The sequence below is a fragment of the Catharus ustulatus genome, chromosome 1 (assembly GCF_009819885.2).
Source record: "Catharus ustulatus isolate bCatUst1 chromosome 1, bCatUst1.pri.v2, whole genome shotgun sequence".
Lineage (NCBI taxonomy): Eukaryota > Metazoa > Chordata > Aves > Passeriformes > Turdidae > Catharus > Catharus ustulatus.
In genome coordinates this window covers 20,366,475-20,388,129 of record NC_046221.1, presented here as the reverse complement: position 1 = coordinate 20,388,129, position 21,655 = coordinate 20,366,475, and the positions used below count along the sequence as shown (strand labels likewise).

The window sequence follows — 21,655 nt, the reverse complement described above, 5'->3', positions numbered from 1 at the left end:
AAACAAAGTCCACACATATTTATACACCTGTGTTTGTGCCTGTTTGCCTCTGTTAACACATGATTAATATTGCTATTTCTGTCTTGGCTTCCACAGATGAGCAAGAGCTACTTTAAAAGTGCTCGTATTCATTGAATAAGTTATTTACTTTATCTTTGTGATTTACGTCATCATTTCAGACTGTAGTCTTGACTCTCACAGTCACGGCATTTTATTTTTCTTTAGTCTGAATGCTGGTTTTTGAGGCCTAGTCTTCATCAAGTCGCGTTGGTGTAGCTCTATATCACATACCTGCAAGAACACTTAGTGCTTGAAAGTGCCAACTGGGGAGAGGAGCAATTCCACCCTATTTTTAGACCTGTTTCTGTGTTTTTGACACTATTTGCCTTCATCCCAGTTCCATTCTATCCCAAAAGAGAGTAGCAACTTTGTCTCTTGCTGAAGTCCCCAACTTACAGGTTTTCCAATGGCCTGTGTTTGCTTGATCAGCCAGTTCTGCCTGGGCATCCCATCTCAGCATTTCTGCCCTGGTCCACACCGTTCCACTCCTTCCTGGTTACCTCCTAGCTTTAGGCTAGTCAGGTAGCCAGCTGTCTCTGTGAAGGCCTTTTCAAATCCTATTGTGCTCTGTGAAGGCCTTTTCAAATCCTATTGTGCTCCCTGCCTACCATGAACATTTTTCTTGCATAACCTTAGTTCCTGCCTTCTGGCCTGACTTCTAGATTCTTCTCCCTGTGGGTCACACTGCTTTCATCCGTCTTTGTTCTGCACTCCAGTTTCTGCTTTTCCCATCCCACCACCTCTCCAGCCCCATTGTTCACAGATTCCTTTTTCCAACCTCTCTTTCTGTGTGGATCATAGAATTCTGTCTGCAAGGGTCAGCACTTGTGAGATGCTGTCCACCCTCTGAAGGCCAATCCCTTGCCACACTAAGCTACCGGGGGAATGATGTGCAGCAAAAACCCTGTACTGTCACTTAGCTGGAAGAGGAGCACAGGTCATCCAGCACTGCTTTGCTAAGTTTAAACACCCTCAACAGGGGTGGCATTTTTGCAGACTTTTAATTCTTAAAGCATAAAAGCTATATGCAAATTTGCTTTGTGGAGCACTGAGACAGACTTTGATATCTGTCATGATGTTTCAATTCAAGAGAGCAATGAGCAATTCAGCTTATTTACTGTCCAAGCTGCCAGACTCTGGCTGCTTGTGCTGTCTGTAGTGAGAATTACTTGTGACATGAAAGTCACTTATGGTGACAGCCTGAATAATGCCCTAAGTCTCTGTTGAGTATATGTGAACTGTAATCCTCCCTGATGTCATATTAATTCCCAAAGTACAGGAGCTGATGAAATGATTAAAAAAAAATCATAATTTTAATACATAGAAAGCAATATATTTTCCTTATTTTTGGTGTTAGGAGTACTTTTAACATTCCCCCCCTTTTTTTTTTTCTTCCCAGATTAGTTGTGAGAGCCATATCCAAAAAGAAGCAATCAAGCTACAGCACCCAAATTTCAATTGCTTACAAGAGCTGTATCAGACAAGCAAAGTAATGTGTGATGACACTGGCTTTGCCTAGTATTGACAGGTGTGGTTTCACACTAAAAACGCTGGACGGGAAAGCTTAGGCAATTACATTAAGGCTAATAAGTGTGTGTGACCACACTCATTCAGCATCAATTGGAGCAACCAACTTAGACAAGTGGTCATTACATCCCAGTAGAGGTGTCTGATGCCTGTTAGCCTCCATGCAGGAATGGTGTATGTTTTATTTATGCTCTGGGAAGGCATTATTATGTTGTTTGTTTGAAGTGTAATTTGCAATTGATATAATGCAAAGTGACCAGTTCAACTGACAGATTAAACTAATGTTATTCTGTAAACATATGGTTGGAAATAAAATTAATGTCTTCCAATTTCTAATTTTCCCTTTCCCAACCATTTTCTTGGGTTTAACTTTGCTTGTGGATACATACAAGAATGTAAAAAAATTCAGACTCATGAGTCACATCACATATAGTCAACAGAGGACTAAAGGTCTGTTTTGACAGAGAAAACAGATTGAGAGAATATCCTAACTCATGCAAAGAAACTGAGTTAGTCAAGACAAGGTCTATTTAACGTAAGCAGAGGTGATGCTGAAGAAAGAACAGGGAAGATACTTACAATGTATTCGAACTTCTTCATTTATTGCTTTTCTTAGGAAAGGGGTCTTGTTCTCTTCTGTGGAAGAGAAGAAAATTGAGTAGCACAAACTGCTTTTCAATGCTATATCTTGTCATGAGATGTTGTCTATATTATATTAACTTGATTATAGATATCAATGGGCAAGCATACACCCACACATTTCCTCCTTGAGACATTTAGTATTCCATATTTTTTTCTTAGTGCTTATGTATAATTCTGGTTATAGGATATAGTGCTAGCAGCAGTATGAACTGTAAGGAATTGAGAGGACTGAGCTGAAAAGGGATGGGTTTCATAGAGCTGTTTGAAAGCAGTTTTGATGGGGGTTGTGTTACTGGATGCTGACTGGTGGCCTCTTCCTCAGTTGTAAAGAGCAGCCTTTCCTGAAGAGCAATATTTCTGCATGCCTGGTTTACTTTATGCTGTATTCCTGAACCATCTTTAATGGGATTTATTTTTTAGCCCCATTTTAATATTAGTTTGGGAATGCTGTTGGTGAATTAGTCTCTGAAGTCTTTTAGTTGAGCTTTGTCCTGCTCTTTGGCCTCTTTTACTCTTTCATGCCTGCTCTGCCTGGACTAGAAGTTGGCCAGGAGCAGGCGGGTCCTTGGATTCCTCTGTCCCGGTGAGGCATTGCGTGCGGGATCCGCTTCCCGTGCGCTGGAGGGAGCGGGTGCAACTTCTCAGTTACCTCAGTGCCGTTGTGCTACAGAGATAGAGTTACACCGTGTTTACAGAGCAGTCTGGGACTAATCCGTGCGAGGAAGCAATGAAGCTATTCTGGGCTGTTTGTTTGCTTGTTTGTTTGTTTTCCAGAAGACACAGATAGTGTCTTTTTAAGACACAGATAGTGAGATAGCTGCATGGTTTTCTGCAGCACGATCAGAGCTGCGAGGGGTCCGTGTGATCGATCCGAGCTGCCCGCGGTTCGCCCGGCGCTGCCGGCTCGCCCCGGCCCCGGCAGCCGCTCCCTCATGGCCCCGGCCCCGGCCCCGGCAGCCGCTCCCTCACGGCCCCGGCCCCGGCCTCGGCAGCGGCTCCCCCACGGCCCCGGCCCCGGCAGCCGCTCCCCCACGGCCCCGGCCGCTTCTCCCGGGCCCTCCCGCCCCGGCCGCTGCTCCCGGGCCCCACTCGCGCTCTCCCGGCCGCGCTTTCCCCGCACACAATTTGGGCGACGTCGCGCCAGGCGGGGCAGGGCCGGAACGCGGCGCTGCCACCCCCGCTACCCGCATCGCCCCAGCCCTCAGCCCGGGCTGTCCATTCCCGTCCCGTCCCGCTGCCCGCCCCGCTCCACCCCATCCCTGTGTCCCGCACCGCCCCATCCCTCTGTCCCGCCCCATCCCGTCGCTCTGTCCCGCCCCGCACGGCTCCGCACGGGCGCGGGGCTCCGCTGGCGCCCGCGGAGTTTCGCAGTTTTCCATCCCGCCGGCGCCGCGGCCCTCGCAGCAGACTCCGAGTTCATGCCCGAGAGCCCTGGAGCCCCAGGAGCGGCCCAGGCGTGGGAAAGCAGCCTGGGAAGCCTGCCCGGCTGGGACACGGCAGCTGAGGATGCGGTGCAAGATCTGACCTAAGGCGGCTGGGCGCTCTGGGCAACTGGTGTCAGACTGTGAAGCAGTAACTATGTACCTTTTTGGCAGTGAGGAGTACGAAGTGGTAAGATGTAAACTAGTGATTTTATTTTTTTTTCCTCAGTTGTTATTTACTTTCAGTGTTCCAATATCAGAGTTTATTGGCCAGCTTTGTATTTCAGTCAGTACCACTTTTTCTGTGTTTGGACTTTAGTATTCACCAATTCTATTGCTTTTTAAATATTACATTTTTCTTCAAGTTCTTCAGGTAGTGAGGTACTATTTGCTAGATAAAATTGAATTTACTTTCCTTGTCTTATTTATTGCACTGTGGTGATATTGAAAGTATTTAACTACTGAGTATTATGAGGCTACTTGGACTCAGAGTTAAGCAATCCCATGCTTCCAAATAATTCAGAATTTGTCTCATACTTTGTAATGTAAATAGACTACAAGAAGCTTACGGAACTAGCCTTAATAGTACGTTTGTGGAGATGTTGCCAAACCATTTCTTTTGTACAGTTCAAAGTATGTCATTGTAATGTACTGCAGTGTCCATCAAAAGAGTGAGCTTATAAAAACCCAAACACACCCACGTTAAGATCTGACACTCTTTACTTAAGTATGCGTGTAAAACTGTGTTTGAAATAAGTTGATGATGTCAGAGAAGACCAGAAGAAAACCACTAACAGCTCCACACTTTTGCATGACATTGTTAGCTGACATAAAAGTTTGCAGTTTTGCAGCCTGTGGTTCAAGTGCTACTTTGTAAGCAAAATGGATGTATTCTTCCACCCACACATACTTGTGACCGAGTCCAAATCTGAGGAGCTTTGGGGAAGAATAACACTGAAAAATACGTATGAACTCTACTATAAGACATCCAAATAAATTTCACAAGCCTAAAAGTGCTACATTCTTTGCATATAACTGGCAATTGCAAATGTTTTGTTTTGATTATTGAAGTTGCTCTTTGAAGTATGAAAGGGCCTTTTATGGCAGTCTGGGTTCTACAACACATTTCAAGGAATTAATTTCGTTATTTTGGATTTTTTTCCTCTTTTTTTTCCTTTTTTTAAAATTCTAACCAGCTATGTTTTTGAGATGCAAGAAATGTAGAAGACATTCAGGAAAATAATTTAAGTGCAGCTCTCTGTGCATTGAACTAATTTGTGTATGTGAGACTTGCACAAAGTTTCACAAACCAAGCTAGGGAGCTGAAAAGAACTTAGTTTTTCCAAAGCAGTAAGCCACAGGGTGCTGCAGTGATTATGCTATAGAATGTTTACTTGTGTATAAAAATTGTAAAGCAGGAGAGAGTGTCAAACTTTGAAGCCTTTATTTTTTAATTGGTTACATTCAGATATTCGCAAATGGTTGCAAATCGCTCTTAACAGATTTTTGCATTTTCCTCTTCCATTGCATTGTATCTTGTGGAGTTATACTTCCTCATTCATGCAGCAAGCAAGTCTGAAATTTTAAAATGTCTTAAAAATAGCCTACATGACTGAAGAATTGTGTTAGAGCTTTGGATTCAAATCTCCATCTCTTTATCTGATGCTGTTTCAGCTTCTAAAAAATATCAAAGTATTTTGTGCCATAGAAAGTAGTTTAATGTTTGAGACAGCTTTCCCAGGCATGTGGGCCATCTCATTCCAGTCCCTTTTCTATGACATAGCTGTGCAAAGTGAAATAGCATCAATAGAAAAAGTATGAAGCCCACCATGAATTGTGTGGAGTTGGGTTTTTTTAATTTCCTTTTTTCTTTTGTTCTCTTTGATATCACTAGAGGTCCCTGAAACCGAAGGGTAATGATCTACTCAAACAAAATGTGTCATTAAGTGCAAATTAAAATATAATTTGTGTTTTTCTTCTTAGTTTTTCTTTAGAGCAAGACAGTTCAGGGGAAAATAAGGATGCACTTTTTTGGTGTTATTTTGGCAGCCAGACTTACCAAGATGTTTGCTTTACTCAGTGATAAGTCAAATAGAATTGATGGTGTACATAAAGCTTGAAGAACACTTATTGTTCAGTGAAAGCTAAATCAATGTGAAACTTCTATCTGTACAGATCTGTTGTTCATGAAGCCATATGCTCTGTACTGTGGAAAAGGCATTTGTTTTATCTTCCCACACAATTACTTGAGTCACTGAAGGACAAAGTGAGTGAAAAGTGACAGAGAAAAATTTTAGGGTTTAATTTTAAGTTTACTATTAATTTAAAGCAGTTTTAAATAAGTCAAAGGAATTCTAGCTATGCATATAAAATTTGATTTTTATCCTAAGGAGGAGACTACTGATGAAACATAGCATCATTAAAGCATCTCTTAGAGGAATTCAGTAAATCCATTTCTTAAAACTCAATACTTAAACAGAGTAATAGAGAAATGGAACTGTATGTGATCATTGCTTGCATTTTTGTGCACACACATATGTCCACGTGAGCACACACATACAGTTGCAGAAACATGAGTATCTGAAGTGTGCTCTAACTCAGTTGAATTTGATAGCAAAATGCCACGGACTGGTACTACCAACTTTTGCATGCACTTTGCTTTCTTTTTGTTCCTATGTATAAACAAGCCTGGATTATTAGCTTACTCTGAATGCATAATAAGTCTAGATATCTAACAGCACTGATAATCAACTTTGATACCATCTCCCACCAACCCTAGCTGACAAAGATAATACTGCTTAAGAACCAGTTATTGAAAGAAAAAAGCTGGTGTTTATGACCACTTCATATTAAAAATAAAAAAAAAGTGTCATGACTCTGTTACAAAAGCTATATTTTTGAGATTAATAATAAAATCAGGTAGCAGTGGTCCTTTCCTATTTCTATTAGTATTTTCATAGCTGTTCTAACACGGGATGCACAATGTCTTTCACATTACATTTTAAAACTTTAAGTAGATGCTTATTAAGCTCTTTATGACTGAAGAAATAAACATGTAGTATCTTTTTAGACATTCTTTGACCCATAGCAGGCAGGGTAGATTTGTTTGGCTATAGTAAGCAATTTGATTTCATAAATACAGGAAACTGTAAAAAGCTGCAGGCCCTGCAGTCTCATTTGTGGCTGTAACTTGTTTGTTTAGGCCTCTTCTTGTTGGTTTGTGAAATAAACCTCTGGGTTAAGGGGAATAAATAAATAAATAAAACAGTATTGGAGTAGTTCATCGAAAATGAAACAGAAAAAGAGAGCTCTTTTTCACAGATGCCTGGTAGATCGTAGTCTTCATTACCCTCCCAAAGCAAGAGCATCTAAAATTTACTCCCAGCAGTCTTTTCAGTTCCACGTAAGGGATGATGGGACTCCCGATGGTGCTTGCAAGTTTGGGAGGCTCTCCTGTGCCCCTGGGCTACACTTTGTCCAGCAGAGCATTTCCCATGGCTGCAGAGCATCTGCTCTTCCTCCCTCAGATGAAGGGCTAGGGATGCTGGGCAGCTCCAGCCACATCCCTCCTGCCTTCCCGGGACCCTGATGGAGGTGTGCCAGGGCTGATGGCACCGATTTGTCCCTGGTTGGGCACAGGACACCTTCAGTGTTTCGTCACTCCTTCCCACCAGCAGTCTCACCTGACAGAGACTTTGGGCTCTGTTGCATTAGCATGATCCAACACTGTGATGCTAAGTGTAGGGTTAATTAGGATTTCTTCTGAGGGAAACCTAATCACTGGGAGGCTATTCTTTTAGAAGATTAATTCAGAGGCAGCAAGTTTACTTGGTTATTGGTCGTTTAGGAAAAATCATTGAATTTCATTTCATTCATTCTGTTGCATGCAACTTTTAGATTTTTGCAATCAGTTTTTAACTTTCCTAAGAAACTCAAAACTTGGCTTTTTTTTGACCTCCATGGATATTTTTCTTGGAAAACATCCTTACAAAGAGTGGGAAACCTCTTTATAAGTCTAGTGAATTGCTTGTGATGTCCAGAGCATATGTTTTCGTTGCCTTGGAAATCCAGCATTTGTCACTTGTGTTCTCCAGGCAAAAGTTTTGAACTTGTCTAGTTAAATTAAATCTTCACTTCCATTGAGTTTGCCTATGTCCTCTTGAAGGATAAAGCACTTCTTTTGGAATATTAAGTATGATGTTGATAAATGCCAGTTATACTCATGGCTCCTGCCAGGCAGAATTAACTTCCAAAAAGTATGAAAGTCTGTCTGCTAAATTTCTAAAGGAGGGGAATATCTTGGAGCAGTCAAATGTCATTCAAGTTTGAGAAGAGTTACATTTTGACTGTTCTTCATGAATCAGATCCCAAATCTGTGTATACAGGCATTCTGCTGAGATGGCTAATTTTCAAGGGAAAACCCCACCTATTTTAGAAATACTGTAAGCCCTAGAAATCAATAGGGAGAGCACAGTAATGTATTTACTCTGAGTCATTGCTACTTACCTTATTTCAGAAACTGAGGAGGAGAAAAAAGGATGTTGTTTAAGATCGCAGAGAGTCACTTGTAACTTTTTAGCAAAGTTAGTTTTCATCATACTGTGGATTGACATGAGAATGTATCTGAAAACCATAAATCAGAATTTTTTCTTTGGGAACCTCTCCCTTGAATTGCATGTTTATTATTACAGGGAGAGTTTGGCAAATTACCTGCGCCAGAACACTGTAAAAATTTAACCATGAGATTCTGGAATGACTTTTCTATGTTCACCTGAGTTCAACCTAAGGCAACAACATGTAATGCTGTGTTCAGATAGATAAGTTGTACAACACGTGAATGTAACTTGAAGTATGGACTTGAAAGGCAGTCAAATTAAATTCAGTCTCTGAGGTTTACTTCAGAGCCATGAATCTGTCCTTTGTAAAATCTCTTGACTGGTTTTTTTTCTAGTGACAATAGCACTTAGTTAATTTTCAACTGTAAGTATTGTACAGCTGCACAAGAAATGGAGTTATTCATTCCTGAAACCATGTATTTAGTGAGAAGTCTTATGTGGAAGAAACAAGTGCTCATATGTGAAGATAGATGGGCTCACATCCAGAGCTGGATGTAGATTTGTGAAACAGTCACCCTTAGCAAGCCTTTTTCCTGTTGGATTCTCTGCAGCAGCCAAAGTGTGGAAGCAATACAGTTTTCTTTTCCTAAATTGGAAGAACAAGGGTCATTCTGTATGGCATCATTCCCCACGACCAGCTTGGAGACCTCACAGCTGTGTTTTAAGTACTGCATGAGAGTTTTGGGACTTCCCCAAGGGAAACCTGGGAGAGCTGATGGTTTTGATGGTGTAGCAGAATGGCCCCTGAAACAGTTTCAACTTAGAAAAGGGAAACACTAGAGAGGAAAATCTTAATAAAGCCATGCAGAGGAAAGTGTTGGTCATTTCTGTGTTACTCCCAAGACAACCAGTGTACTTGCCAGTTAGTGATTTGCACAACTGTAGTGACCATACTTTTTTCCCCCAGAGAAAAGCCAGTGTTTAATCTAACATCCTGTAGTTTATGTGAAGTAGATTTTTTAATAATGATGTTACTGTTTGACCTTAATATAATTTCTATTTCCTTGCCTTGTCTTTAATTTGAATTTCAGTGACTGGGAATAGAGCCTTTTTTATTTCTGAGAGTGAATTGAAGGTATTTATAATGTATCTGACCTTCCCCACCTCCACAATCCAACACATGAAGAGTCAATAATAAAGTGGGGAGCTCTGTGGAGGCTGTGGGTGGAGGCATGAGCTTTAGGCCCTGTTATGTACATGAGTCTGTGAGCAGTGGATCAGCTGTCCCCTGTGTAGAGCTCAGAATATCTGTTTTTTAATGTAGGGTCCTGGGGAGTATGGAGCTCTGGGAGATTAAAGACAAGGTTTCTCCCTTCAGGAAAAAACTTTTAGAAATAGGTATTTCCAACAAAAAATATGAGGCAAGTCAATGACTGCAATATATCTGGATCCTTTTGCACTGGTTTAGTGCTGATGATGTCTGAATGCAACAAAGGAAGGGAATGAGCATTTCTCTCATCATGGAAGAGGATCATGGTGACTGCATGATGTTTGAGAAGCAGGTTTGTGCCTGAGGCATGTGTGAGAGGAAGTCCTGTGAAAGTCAAACAGTTTCTGATATTTAGAAACCAACCCAAGTGACCAGCTCCAGGTGATGAAATAGCGAAGGAGAAGTTTACTTCTGTTTAAGGAGTAGAGCATAAGAGAAATGGAGTGCAAAAACTGGCTTGGGTTGGCAGGACCAGTGCAGTTCACCTCACAAACATGAAGAAAATAAACAAAATCAAAGTACAGTAATTTCACGATAATAAGCCACAACATTTTGACTAAAATTTTGGTCCAAACCCGGAAGTGCAGCTTATAATCAGGTGCGGCTTATATATGGACAAAGAACAAAAAGTTGCTGTTTTAGTTTGGAGGACGGGTGTCTGCTAAGAAAGGCAGGAACTTCTCTTTGAAATGGAGAATGTAAACCCCCTCCCTCCAAATTATTATAATTTTGAAATCAAGGGGCTTTCAGGTAAAGATATGGGAATTAGGAATAACAGTTCTTTACTAGGGAAATTAAAATAGAAATACAGTACTACAAAGAAACAAACTCCAAACCCTGACACAGTCAGAGTACAACCTGACACCCCGTCAGGCAGGGTGTTGGTAGCAGTCCCATTAAATGGTGGCTGCATCCTCCTGCAGTGACAGATGTGATTCAGTTGAAGCAGTGCTCCTGTAGAAGGTGCAGTTTCCCTCCGGAGGTCCAGTGGTGATGTAGAGAAATCCGGTTTTCCTCTGGAGTCCAGTGGAGAAAGGGGCTACCTTAATGTCCCAAAACCTCTGTTTTTATTTTGGTAAGAAATGTTGGGCTCTTCCCCCTGTCTGGAGTAACTTCCAATGGGATGCAGTAATTTTATCAGTCATACAGTGGGACTCAATGGGCCATTAGCAGAAAATGACTCTCTGGAGGAAGGATGGGTTGTGAAAAGATAAAGAACAATGCCCTGCCTGGTTTCAATGGATGGCCCATTAGTAGAATATCTGCCGTGGAGATAAGGATCACTGCCCGCACCCTCAACAGATGGTGATAGAATAGATACCTTTTATCACACTCTGTATTGTAACCCGAGACAGTTGCCGACACCCAGAAGTGTGGCTTATAATCAGGTGAGGTTTATAATAATGAAATTACTGTACTTAAAAATCCCACCAAACTGTTTGAGGGAGCTCTGAACCTCTCAGCTTCTTTTCCATTTGTGAGACATCAGTGGGAAGGAAGTCTATCACAGGACCTGACTTCTGAGTATATTGATAGCACCAAGGCCTGGTGAAATCTGTAAATTCATCTATTGCTCTTGGTTTCAGTTTATTTCCATCTGAAGGAAATGACCATGATAATGACCTACTTCCTGGCAATGCACTGATCAGCCTCATGCTGCACAAAGCACTTTACCTCAGTGACGTAAACCAGCATGGACTTGGCGAAAAAATATAACCTGATAACTTAATGATCAGGAACACTTGAGTTTTTCTATTCCATATTCATCACATTCGCCATATTTCTTTATTATACAAGCCTTGATGTTAAAAAAAATTGGCTATTTTTCAGTGAGGAATTTGAATGAAGCTAATGTAGCCGTAAGAAGTGTAGGAGCAGTAATCTAGGCAGGGCAGTACAGAGTTAACAACAAACTAGTTAGTTGGGCTTCTCTTATTTATGTAGCTACATACTTAATTCTTGGATTCCTCTGCACACCTGTGTGTGTGTCCAGGCTTTTGGAAATTATTTACAACTTCCTCTCTCTTATGCCACATATATTTATAGTTCTTATTTAATTAAATGTTAGGAGACCTGTGTAGCTAGAGATGTTCTTTGGGTAAAAGATAATGGCATGTGGTGTAAGTAATCAATCTGTAATGCTTGGGGTGGAGCACTACACGGAAAAGTTGAGATATTAGAAGAAGGTGGCTTGAATGTCTTTAGTTAAGAAAAAGGGACATGCATGTACTGTGCATGAATATAGTGAAAAATAAATCCAGATCTTGCAGGTACCCCAATATTCTGCCTCCAACAATAGCAATACTTTAAAGTTTGTTTTCCAGTTAAATATTTGTGATGTGCATTTTGATGTCTAAGGTGTTTGGCCTATGGATGGATGTAAGGTAGCAGAAGGGGTAGCAAAAAGGGTTAGCAGAAGATGTTTTATGTGCAAAATGGAAATCATTATTTTTCTACAGCACACATGGAAAGCTAAAGTCAAGAAGACATGTTCACACTGTCTGCCATCCGTGCCTGCTCGCCTGGTGCAGCACACTGCCTGTTTTAGACTCTCTGTCCTGGGTAGCTCAACTGCTCTTCCATCAGTGGTCTGAGGTGGTAGCTGGCAGGCTGGATAGCTTGTTGCTCCCTTGACCTTTCAAAACTCGCAGTTACAACAGCTCAATTAAGCACTGCTAGCAGGCAGGCTGGACATAGGCCAGTGGCGTTTTGATAGAAACCTTCCACACAGGGAAACCAAGGACCAAAAATCCCAGTTCAGAATATTTGATATGAAGTTTCTGCGATGGTCTTTTTGGGGTACAAGTCGTTTTTTTCCCCTTTGTTCTCCTGCTCTTTCACAGTTGGGGTTGTGTGCTTATGTCTGTTTGGGAATACGTTTTTGTTTTCCAATCAATGATAATAAATAAGATGATTTGTTCTGATGTACAAATTCAGAAGCAGCTGATCAGAGCAAATCAATAATTTATTTTTATTTAACATTCGCTCTCAGGAAGGCTATCACAGAGAAAGAATCCATCTACCTCTATCAAAGCCATGGACATCTATCATCATGAAGACATGTTTTCTCCAAATTATAAACAAGCTCCAGCAACTGGACTGACTAAATGAAATGCTGTTTGTTTACTTACACTGCATGCTACTTTCCAGATAATTACTTTAGCTGATGAATAAGAATTACAAAATCGTGAGGATAGGAAACACATCTTTAATAGGAATCATCAATTCTTTTTTCAGAAGTCTTTCATTTACACAGAGGTGGGTAATGGTAGCCTTGCTTTTTTATGATTGTTTATTATTTTACAAATCTCTGACCAGATTAATGTCTAAAATTCTGCTGGGAGAAAATTAAGCAAAACTTGGGTGTTTTCTTTGCTGTAACTACAGAACCATAGGAACCAGTCATTTTAAAATGTTTTTGCCTGAGAAATGAAAGATTAAAATCCCTGGGAAATTCTCCTGTGCACATTTAATTTTAAATTGTCATTTATAACACTGTGTGATTCTATACTTATTCTTAATATTATTATATTCTTACTTTAGCAATACATAGGAATATTTGGCATTTAAAATTCTAGAATTCAAGACTGTATTTTATGGTTTATGATACAGTTTTAAAGTTGTGTTAGAGCTTACAAACCACTCAAATGGAGTTAGTAAGAACTGGGGGGGTTAATCCTTTTTTCTTTTTTTTTTTACTTTTTTAAGGCAGTTTCTATGTTTTTTACAAACATCTATACAGATATTCATATTAAAAATAAATCATTTAAATCAAAGTATTTTTTTATTGGTATAAGCAAAGCAGTTCTGTTTCAGAAATAAAAAATAAGCTTCCTACTCAGCTGAGTGCTTAAGTCTAAGGACAGGTAAATCATTACAAGAATTTTTAAGCAGAGAGAACAGTAATATTATGGGAGCAAGGCTGATACATTAGTATTACTTGTTGGGTATCATAAGAATATAATTGCATTTCAAAGCTATTCCTTTAAGTAGCAACTAAGCATGCTAGGAAAAAAATCTCTACATGTCTTTTTAAAAGTACATTTGCCTGAAAGGAAATATCAAACTTAGTTTTTTCTTCACTGGAGGCAGTTGAAGTTTGGTATATGTGCAGAAATGGGCTTTACTAAATCGACTGTGCAAATCTTCATAGAATTGTTTCTATCTGCTTGTGGAGGCAGCTCAGCAGGCTCATTTTTGAGACTAAATGTCAAACTTCAGAGTTTATTATCCTAAGACATAATTACTCTTAGAACTTCACTTTTATCGGTGTGGGAGATTAAAATTAGAACTCTTTGTAAAGTTGCAAAATTTAAATCCATGGCGATTGTCAGACCTCAACTAGACAGAGTCCTGAGCAATGGTCTGAGGCTTTGCATGTGGTACTGCTGAGCAGGAGGTTGGACTAGATGTCCTTTTCTCCATGTGTCCTCTCACCAGACTACTTTTTTTTCTTTGATTCCAATGAGAGAATGCAGCTATATAAAAATCTTCTGGGCACAAAGGAGGAATCCCCATGGGTTTTTACATCATAAGTCATAACTCACTCTTAGAAACTTTCATCTTGTCCAGCAGTTGCCCAGGATTTAGTTTCTGTTAGCGAAGGATGCCCAGCATAACTCTGAAATTTTGGGCCTTTAATCTTTAATTCACTGTGATTCTTTTGCCTTCATCTGGATTCCATGTAAATATGGGGACAATAAAGTGAGATGTGAAAGAGGCATTAGATTGTTGCTCAGATATAGTCAATTTATTGTATGCATCATATTTGGTTTACCCCGTATATTTGAGAAAGTTCTGTTGTTTCCCTTAATTCCTTCTAAAACAGAATAATTCATATTGTGTGCTGTAATTCTGTTATTCATTATAGACATCCTGGCAAGAACATGGGTGGCCTTCAGACATGGTTAACTGAAATCATAAGTTTCCTGTACCATATGTGGAATTTTGATTTTGCTGGTGGACATTTCACTTGAACTTGACAGTGAGAAAATGCCGTTTTCTTTTAAATAACCACCACATACACCAATTTCCTGATAATTTAAGCTACTTTGCCTTCTAAGAGTTTTCCTGTGCATGCATGAATGTTATCCCCCTCCTCTCCTGCCAGGAACACAGATTTGTAAGGAAAAATGTTCCTTACAGATCCATGTTTTGTAATTCAGTTCAGCCATGTCTTTTTAGTACAAAATAATGTTCTCATCACTTTTAAATCTAGAGGTTCAGTGGAATTTGGAGGCAAGAACATGTGGGAAATGGTCTGGATGGGACTGTCCTGGTGTGCTGAGGGACAAAACATAATTCAGCTGATACCATTTCCTATAGCTGTTTTTGCCTTGTTACCACAGGGATAAAACGTGAGATATTCCTGTAATCAAATGCCTCTCAGTAAAATGCATACGTTTAAAAAAAACCCCAGCAAACACTGCAAATTGTGCAGTTTTGCTTAGGGTTATTTTAAATAAGCCTGGACATCTGTGTCTGTAAGTGTGGTGGGATAGATTAGTCCTGCCAGTTACACAACGTGTTTTATGGATCAGCTTGACTTGTAACAATTGAAAGTGTTGTCCTTGCACTTCTCTGGTAGATTTTATGATGTGAATGCAATGCTATTCAATTTAAATAAAGTCTGTTTTAGCATAATCAAGAGAGGAAACAAGAAGGAGCTGCTATAGAGGTCATAATTTTTTAAAATTAACAGGAATAAAAAATACTTTTCAAAACATGAAAAGATCCAGGTCTGCAGACAACTGGCAAAACATGAGAGGTTATAAAAGAGCACACTTGTTACTGTGCCAGCTTCAGCAACAAGCATTTCCTTTTCTTCTGCATGATGAAGGAAACAGTAAACCATGATTCTTTTTTTAAAGCATTGTAAACATAAAGAACTTTGAACAGGAAGGGAGATGCTAGCTGTATGAATTAGTGCTGATCATGGATGGAATTACTGTCACAGAAGGAATCATGGAAGGAGTGCAGTGCAAATCAGGAATGACATTCTGGTTTGCTTAAATGAGAGATTTCAATATTTTGTAATAAGTATTTCAGCTTAATTGAAATCAGTTAAGAATAAATGTAAAATTAAAAAATAAAAAAGAATAAATAAGATACCAAATATTTTTTTACCCCCTTCCAAAATGGAGTTTAGCTGGCATAATACTGAGAGCCAGGAGGATTTCTTAAAGTGTGAAAATCCTGTCTTGAATTTAGTGGTGACTTCTCAGTTTTACCCAACCTGGGAATCTAGCATTGTTTCTGGAGAATCTTTGAGGAGTTTTCAGTACAAATGTATTTGAATTGTGGTATAGCAGTGCATATACAATCTACTGAATGGGCCACAGGTGTGACCTAGGAGAGGTGATGCATCTTGGGTTTCTTTAGCATTTTTTAATTTTTGCCTGCCCATGCACACTTTGGGACTGACTTCATCTGAAGCAAGGTGAACACAGAGCTCGTGTTGAATGCTTGTAAGCAGAAAAAAAACAGTTATGCAATCAGATTTCTGCCTGCATGCTTCAATTCAGAAGCCTAGAACTGCTGGATATTTATTGGTTGGAATTAATGGAAAGCTTCATAGAGTACAGAGGTGATTAAATGTTATAAAAATGTGTGTTATAAATAAATGAAAGGAAGATAGCTTACAAACTATCCTTGTCATGCCAGGCATATAAGCCCAAATAATACTGAGGTAATTTTTTGAGGTTTTGCTATTTTTATACATTATTTTTCATCCTTGAAAAGATATCTTTCTGCTTTTGTGATCTCTGCTGCTAAATAGGAGAGTGGCAAGAACTAGCAAAAGTTCAGAAATGTTCATTGACCTGCCATCCATCTCTTACATGCTTGAAATATTCTCTTCTATTTCTCTCCTATTACCCTGATACTTCTCCTCTTGAAGCTTTGTCCTTCTTTGCTACTTTGTCATGGTGCTCATGCTCTGGATAATCTGAATGATGCCAATCATCTACCCACCTACTTTTGGCTGCTCCTTGTTCATTCTCTTTATCTTTAGGACTCTCATCCAAGTATGAGTTGCTTTCCTAATTAGCACAGCAGAGTGGCAATCTCAGAGCCACCTTTGTCATATTCCTGTCCTTCGGTGGGGATCCAGCAGTGATAGCAGCAGAGGTACAACTGATATGTTTGGGTGGTAAACTGAAAGAAGCATAACTTTTGACTGACCATAACTGTGTGAGTTTAAGGGGAAAATTACTTTAATTTCCAAACAATGGATCAGAGAGGAAACAGCAGGCTCTAGCCAGTGGAGTTCCTGAAGAAAACAAATTGTCGGGGATGACATCGTCTTGTTTGTATTTCTTTGATGAGAGTTAGCACAACATACTTTGAGACCTTAAGACTTGCAGAACTGGAGTCTTTCATCACTGCAGGTTCTGGAGACTCATTTGTTACCAGAAACTTGCTAGGATTGTGTTGGAAGAAATCTCTTTATCTGAGAGATTTTACAAAGTTGATTGATCCTGGTAGCATATTAACAATGTCACTTTACAGCAAAGTGAGATACTGCTTGTCTTAAAATTTTTGAACAAGTTGATTGTTGCATAGCAAATCTGAAAACGAAGGTTTGCTCAAGGAGTATGTTGTCTCTTTTTTGAGAAGAATTCTATTATATTTCTAGTCACAGATTCTTTTGAAATCCCAGACTCCTGATTACTGTATGAAAAGAAGTACAGGTGCTCTGTCCAGGGAGATGATCACAGCATTCATTAGAGCATAGCTGCTTTACTGTGACCAGTTTTGGTGCTCCAACAGACAGAAGTGGATAAATCAGAGAGGATTCAATGAAGGCCTGCCAGGATGGTTGCAGCTGGATCACTTGACTTGCAGATACAGCCTGAGGGAATGGGGCTTGCACAGCCTGGAGTCAGGATCCCTCAGTATCTACAAGGAGATTATCAACAGCAAGGAGCTAGGCTCCCTCAGAGGTGTGTGTGGTAAACATAGGGTAATCAAATATGTATTTTCTGCCAGTGTTCAATATTGCAACAAGAGATGAAAGAACAACCAGTGGTCCAAAATTTGGTGTATCCTCTAGAAGAGGAAATGGCTCAGTGGGGGATATGATGTAATGTGCTCTCCTGACCCAGGAAAAGTCTGTTCTGAAGCAGAAAGAATGTTCCTGATGTTTCTCTTATGTCTGAAAAACAGAATATGCTTGGTCTTCTAGGTTGCAATAATGCAATAAACCTGAGTTCAGTTGTTATCCTGGAAAGTATCTGTTGTATTTTTCCAACCTTTGAATGTCTCAAAAGACAAAAGATATTCCAGCATTGAATTCTGAAAGTTCACCACACCATTTGGTGCTTTTATGATTTCCTTGAATTTTTATTCTTCAATTCATTTATGTTTTATTTCCTTTCAGGTTAGCATCTAATGATTAGCACCATCTTCAGAAGCAAGGACATTTATGTTTCCATGTTGCCTAATACATACCCTGCCCTTTTAACGCTCCCATCTTCATTTAAGCAATCTTATCTCTAGTGTTAGCATAAATCCATAGTACAAGATCTGTTTTATATATGAGAAAATACATTTAGGTTTATCCAATATTCTGCATTATATACTATCAGATTGTTTCCTTTTATTATTTTTTGTTGTAAACAAGTATTGTATATACTCTTCACATTCTTGCATGCAGATGATAAACAAGGACAATTTACACGCAGAGGCTTCAGTCTTATTTCTTAGGTAAAGAGATGGGGATAGTGCTCTAAAAATGAGCAGACTCAGAATTACAGACTCTCTCACTCTCCTTCTTCCAAAGGACAGTTGGTGGAGCTGTGCAAGCAGTGACAGCTGTGTGGAATGGGATGGGAGAATCAGGCATGTAGGGCTTGCTTTAGCTGGATGCCCTCATCTACTCTGTATGGATGCACTAGGTCAAGTGCAAATCTAAATGATGCACTTTTTGAGGCAAATCTAAATGAGCCAATGGATGTGAACAGTTGTCATCATGCAATCTATGCATTATCTAATGTATTAGTGGTTTAGAACAAATGTATGAAAATATATGTGGAGAAGGGGAATTTTTCAAGATTATTTTGATAGGTGATAGACAAGACGGACAAAATGCCATTCCACAGATACTTTAATTCATGTAAAGTATTGCAGACTGTTGTATTCTTGAAATAAGATAACTGCAGTGTGTAAATAGTGAAACAATGAGCCTCAACCTCCTGGTAAAATCCCAAGTAGTTTGCTTTGTTTTATGCTAGACCTGGTGGATAGGTAATGGGTATAAAGAAATAGTCAAGGAGTCTATAAGGATGAAGACTAAAGAAAAGGACCTGAAACCACAAGGACTTGTGTAGCTTTGACACTCTTGGAAACTGGGCTTAGATTTGGCCCATTGATAAGGATGTGTGTATTTTTTGTCATGTTTATATCCTGAAATAATTGATGCCAGGCAGTATAAAACTGCTTACTTGGTATTTCTGGCAGTATCAAAAAGAAGGCTGCAGATGCTTAAAGGGTCATTGTGTCTGCAAGAGATACCTGGCCTGAATCAGTAATGAACCTCTGTTTTGAGGGCTTGAGGTTTCAATGAGCCTGGGTGAGGGAAATTTAATTAATTACTTGGTCTTCATATGCACAGTTTAACAAAGGTGTTGGTAGGAAAATCTCTCCTAATCTAAGCAGTGAGCAAATGGCAGTATTCTATGTCATGGCAGTCATCCAATGTTGTTAGCAAGAGACCATGACTAGAAAATGAAAATTTCAGTAGCAGATGATCTGGAAAAATAACATCATGAGAGTGATTTCTTCAGACTGTATGATTGTCAGAATAACTCATTAAGAGATGGCAAAAAAGATATTTATTTAAACAGACAAAAAATTTATGCTATAAAAATGAAGGGTAGCAAGCAAAAATATGTATAAAAGCAGTTGTTACCTTTGAAAGCTGACAAAGTTTGGGTGCTGGAACGAAACTGTTGCTGGCACAGTTGAGAGCTCCTGGGTAAGGATTACGAGACAAACAAATAAAGCAGATATCATTATGGGAGTCTTCTATAGGGCACTCAACTAGGATGATGACACTGATGAGTGATTCTTTAAGGAATTAAGAGATACTTCTAAATCATCCATCCTTGTCCTTATGGGGGACTTCAACTTGCCAAATGTTAACTGGGATCACTACAAAGCTGGCAAAAACAGGACCAGAAGATTTCTAAAGCATCTGGATGATAACGTCAAGGTACAGGTACTAAGGGAGCTGGCTTGAAAAGATGCCCCTTGATTTGATGCTTGCTAGTGAAAGGATCTCATGAACTGGTAGTTGATGATAGAGACAATGAAGCAGTTGAGTTTAAAATCTCTGGTGACAGGAGGAAAACTGCCAGCAAAGCTTCACCCCTAGATATGCTAGTTATGAGGAGACTAGACTTCAGGCTGCTCAGGGAACTGGCGAATAAGGTTCCCTGGGAAAAAGCTGCTGAAGATGTTGGGATCCATCAGTGCTGGTTGCTCTTTTGGCACCACCTCCTAAGGGCACAGGAGCAGGCAATATCAAAATGTCAGAAGTCCAGCAGGCAAGGCAGAAGGCTGGTTTGGCTGAGTAGAATCATCTTCTGGAAGTAAGGCAAAAAAAGCCAGTGGAAGAAAGGCCAGGTGACATGGGATGACTGCAGAGATGGTCCTCACCACTGTAGGGAGAAAACTCATGCAGATGAAGCTCAATTAGAGTTGTAGCTACCCACTGCTGTGGGGGACAGTAAAAAGTGTTTTTAAAGAGGCAATCCAGTAATAGCTTTTACCTGTTACTTGATGAGTATGGTAACCTCACAAACAGCGACATAGGAAAAGCAGAGATGTTTAATGCTTTCCTTGCTTCAACATTGATGATGGGTTTTGAGGGTCCCAGAGCTCTGAGCATGGAGGAACTATGACTGTGAGGATGATAAACTCCCAGTCAGCTCCAAATTTGTGCAGCATTTGCTGCCTGTCAGTCTGTGGGGCTTGATGAGATTCATCCGAGTCCTCAAAGAGCTGGCTGATGTCATTGCAAGACCTCTCTCAATGATTTTTTAATAGTCTTGGTGATCTGGAGAGGTCTCAGTTGACTGGAAACTGGAAAATGTCCCAGTTTTGAAGAAGGGCAAGAGGGCTGACCCTGAAAATTACAGGCCTGTCAGTCTCACTTCAGTGACTGGTAAAACTATGGTGAAGGTAGTTCTGGGAGTTACTGAAAACCACCTGAAAGACAATGCATTGTTTGTCACAACCAGGCCACTTCTTGAGGGGATGGTTCTGCTTGACGGATTTATTTTCCTTTTATGACCATATAATCCACCCAGTTGATCAAGGGAGCCAGTTTTTAGATTTCAGTGAGGCTTTCAATGCTGTCTCTCACAGCGTCCTTCTGCACAAGATGTCCAGCTCACAGCTGGATAAACATCATGTGATGGGAGAGCAGCTGGCTCGTGGTCAGGCACAAAGGGTTACAGTGAGTGGAGTGACATCAGACTGGTGACCTGTCACCAGTGGGGTTCCACAGGGCTCCATCCTCGGCCTTGTGCTCCTCAACATCTTCATCAACGACTTGGACACAGGACATAGTGGTATGCTGAACAGATTTGGTGATGACACTAACTTGGGATGAGCTGTTGGCTCCCTTGAAGGCAGAAATGCCCTGCAGAGAGATGTTGATAAATTGGAGAAGTGAGAAATCACCAACCACATGAAGCTCAACAAAGGAAAGTACTGGATTCTGCACCTGGGATGGGGCAGACCTGGATGTACGGACAGACTGGGGAATGAGAGGCTGGAAAGCAGCCCTGTGGAAAGCGACCTGGGGGTCCTGGTCAGTGGCAAGTTGAACATGAGCCAGCAGTGCCCTGGCAGCCAGGAAGGCCAACCCTGTCCTGGGGGACATCAGGCATAGCATCACCAGCTGGGCAAGGGAGGGGATTGTCCTGCTCTGCTCTGCTCTGGGGCAGTCTCACCATGAGTGCTGAGGGCCATTTGGGGTGCCACAATATAAAAAACACATTAAATTGTTAGAGAGCTTCCAAAGGAGGGTAACAAAGAGGGTGAAGAGTCTGGAGGGGAAACTGTGTGAGGAGCTGCTGAAGTCACTTGGTCTGTTCAGCCAGGAGGACGTTGAGGGGAGACCTCATTGCAATTACAATTACAATTCACTTGTGAGAGGAAGCAGAAGGGAC

The 21,655-nt window shown here is 40.4% G+C and overlaps 1 protein-coding gene across 12 annotated transcripts in view; it reads left to right on the top strand.

Annotated features, from left to right (window-relative positions):
• The window catches only part of CACNB2 (calcium voltage-gated channel auxiliary subunit beta 2), a 261,106-nt gene that overhangs the window by 139,055 nt on the left and 100,396 nt on the right, over positions 1-21,655 (top strand). The window contains exon 1 of one of the 12 annotated variants that reach the window (XM_033067259.2): positions 3,538-3,840. The exons of the other annotated variants lie outside the window; for them this stretch is intronic. Coding sequence (XP_032923150.1) covers positions 3,808-3,840 — 33 coding nt within the window. The 5' untranslated portion in view covers positions 3,538-3,807. Of the gene's footprint in view, positions 1-3,537; positions 3,841-21,655 lie in introns of those variants that run through there. 12 annotated transcript variants of the gene reach the window in all.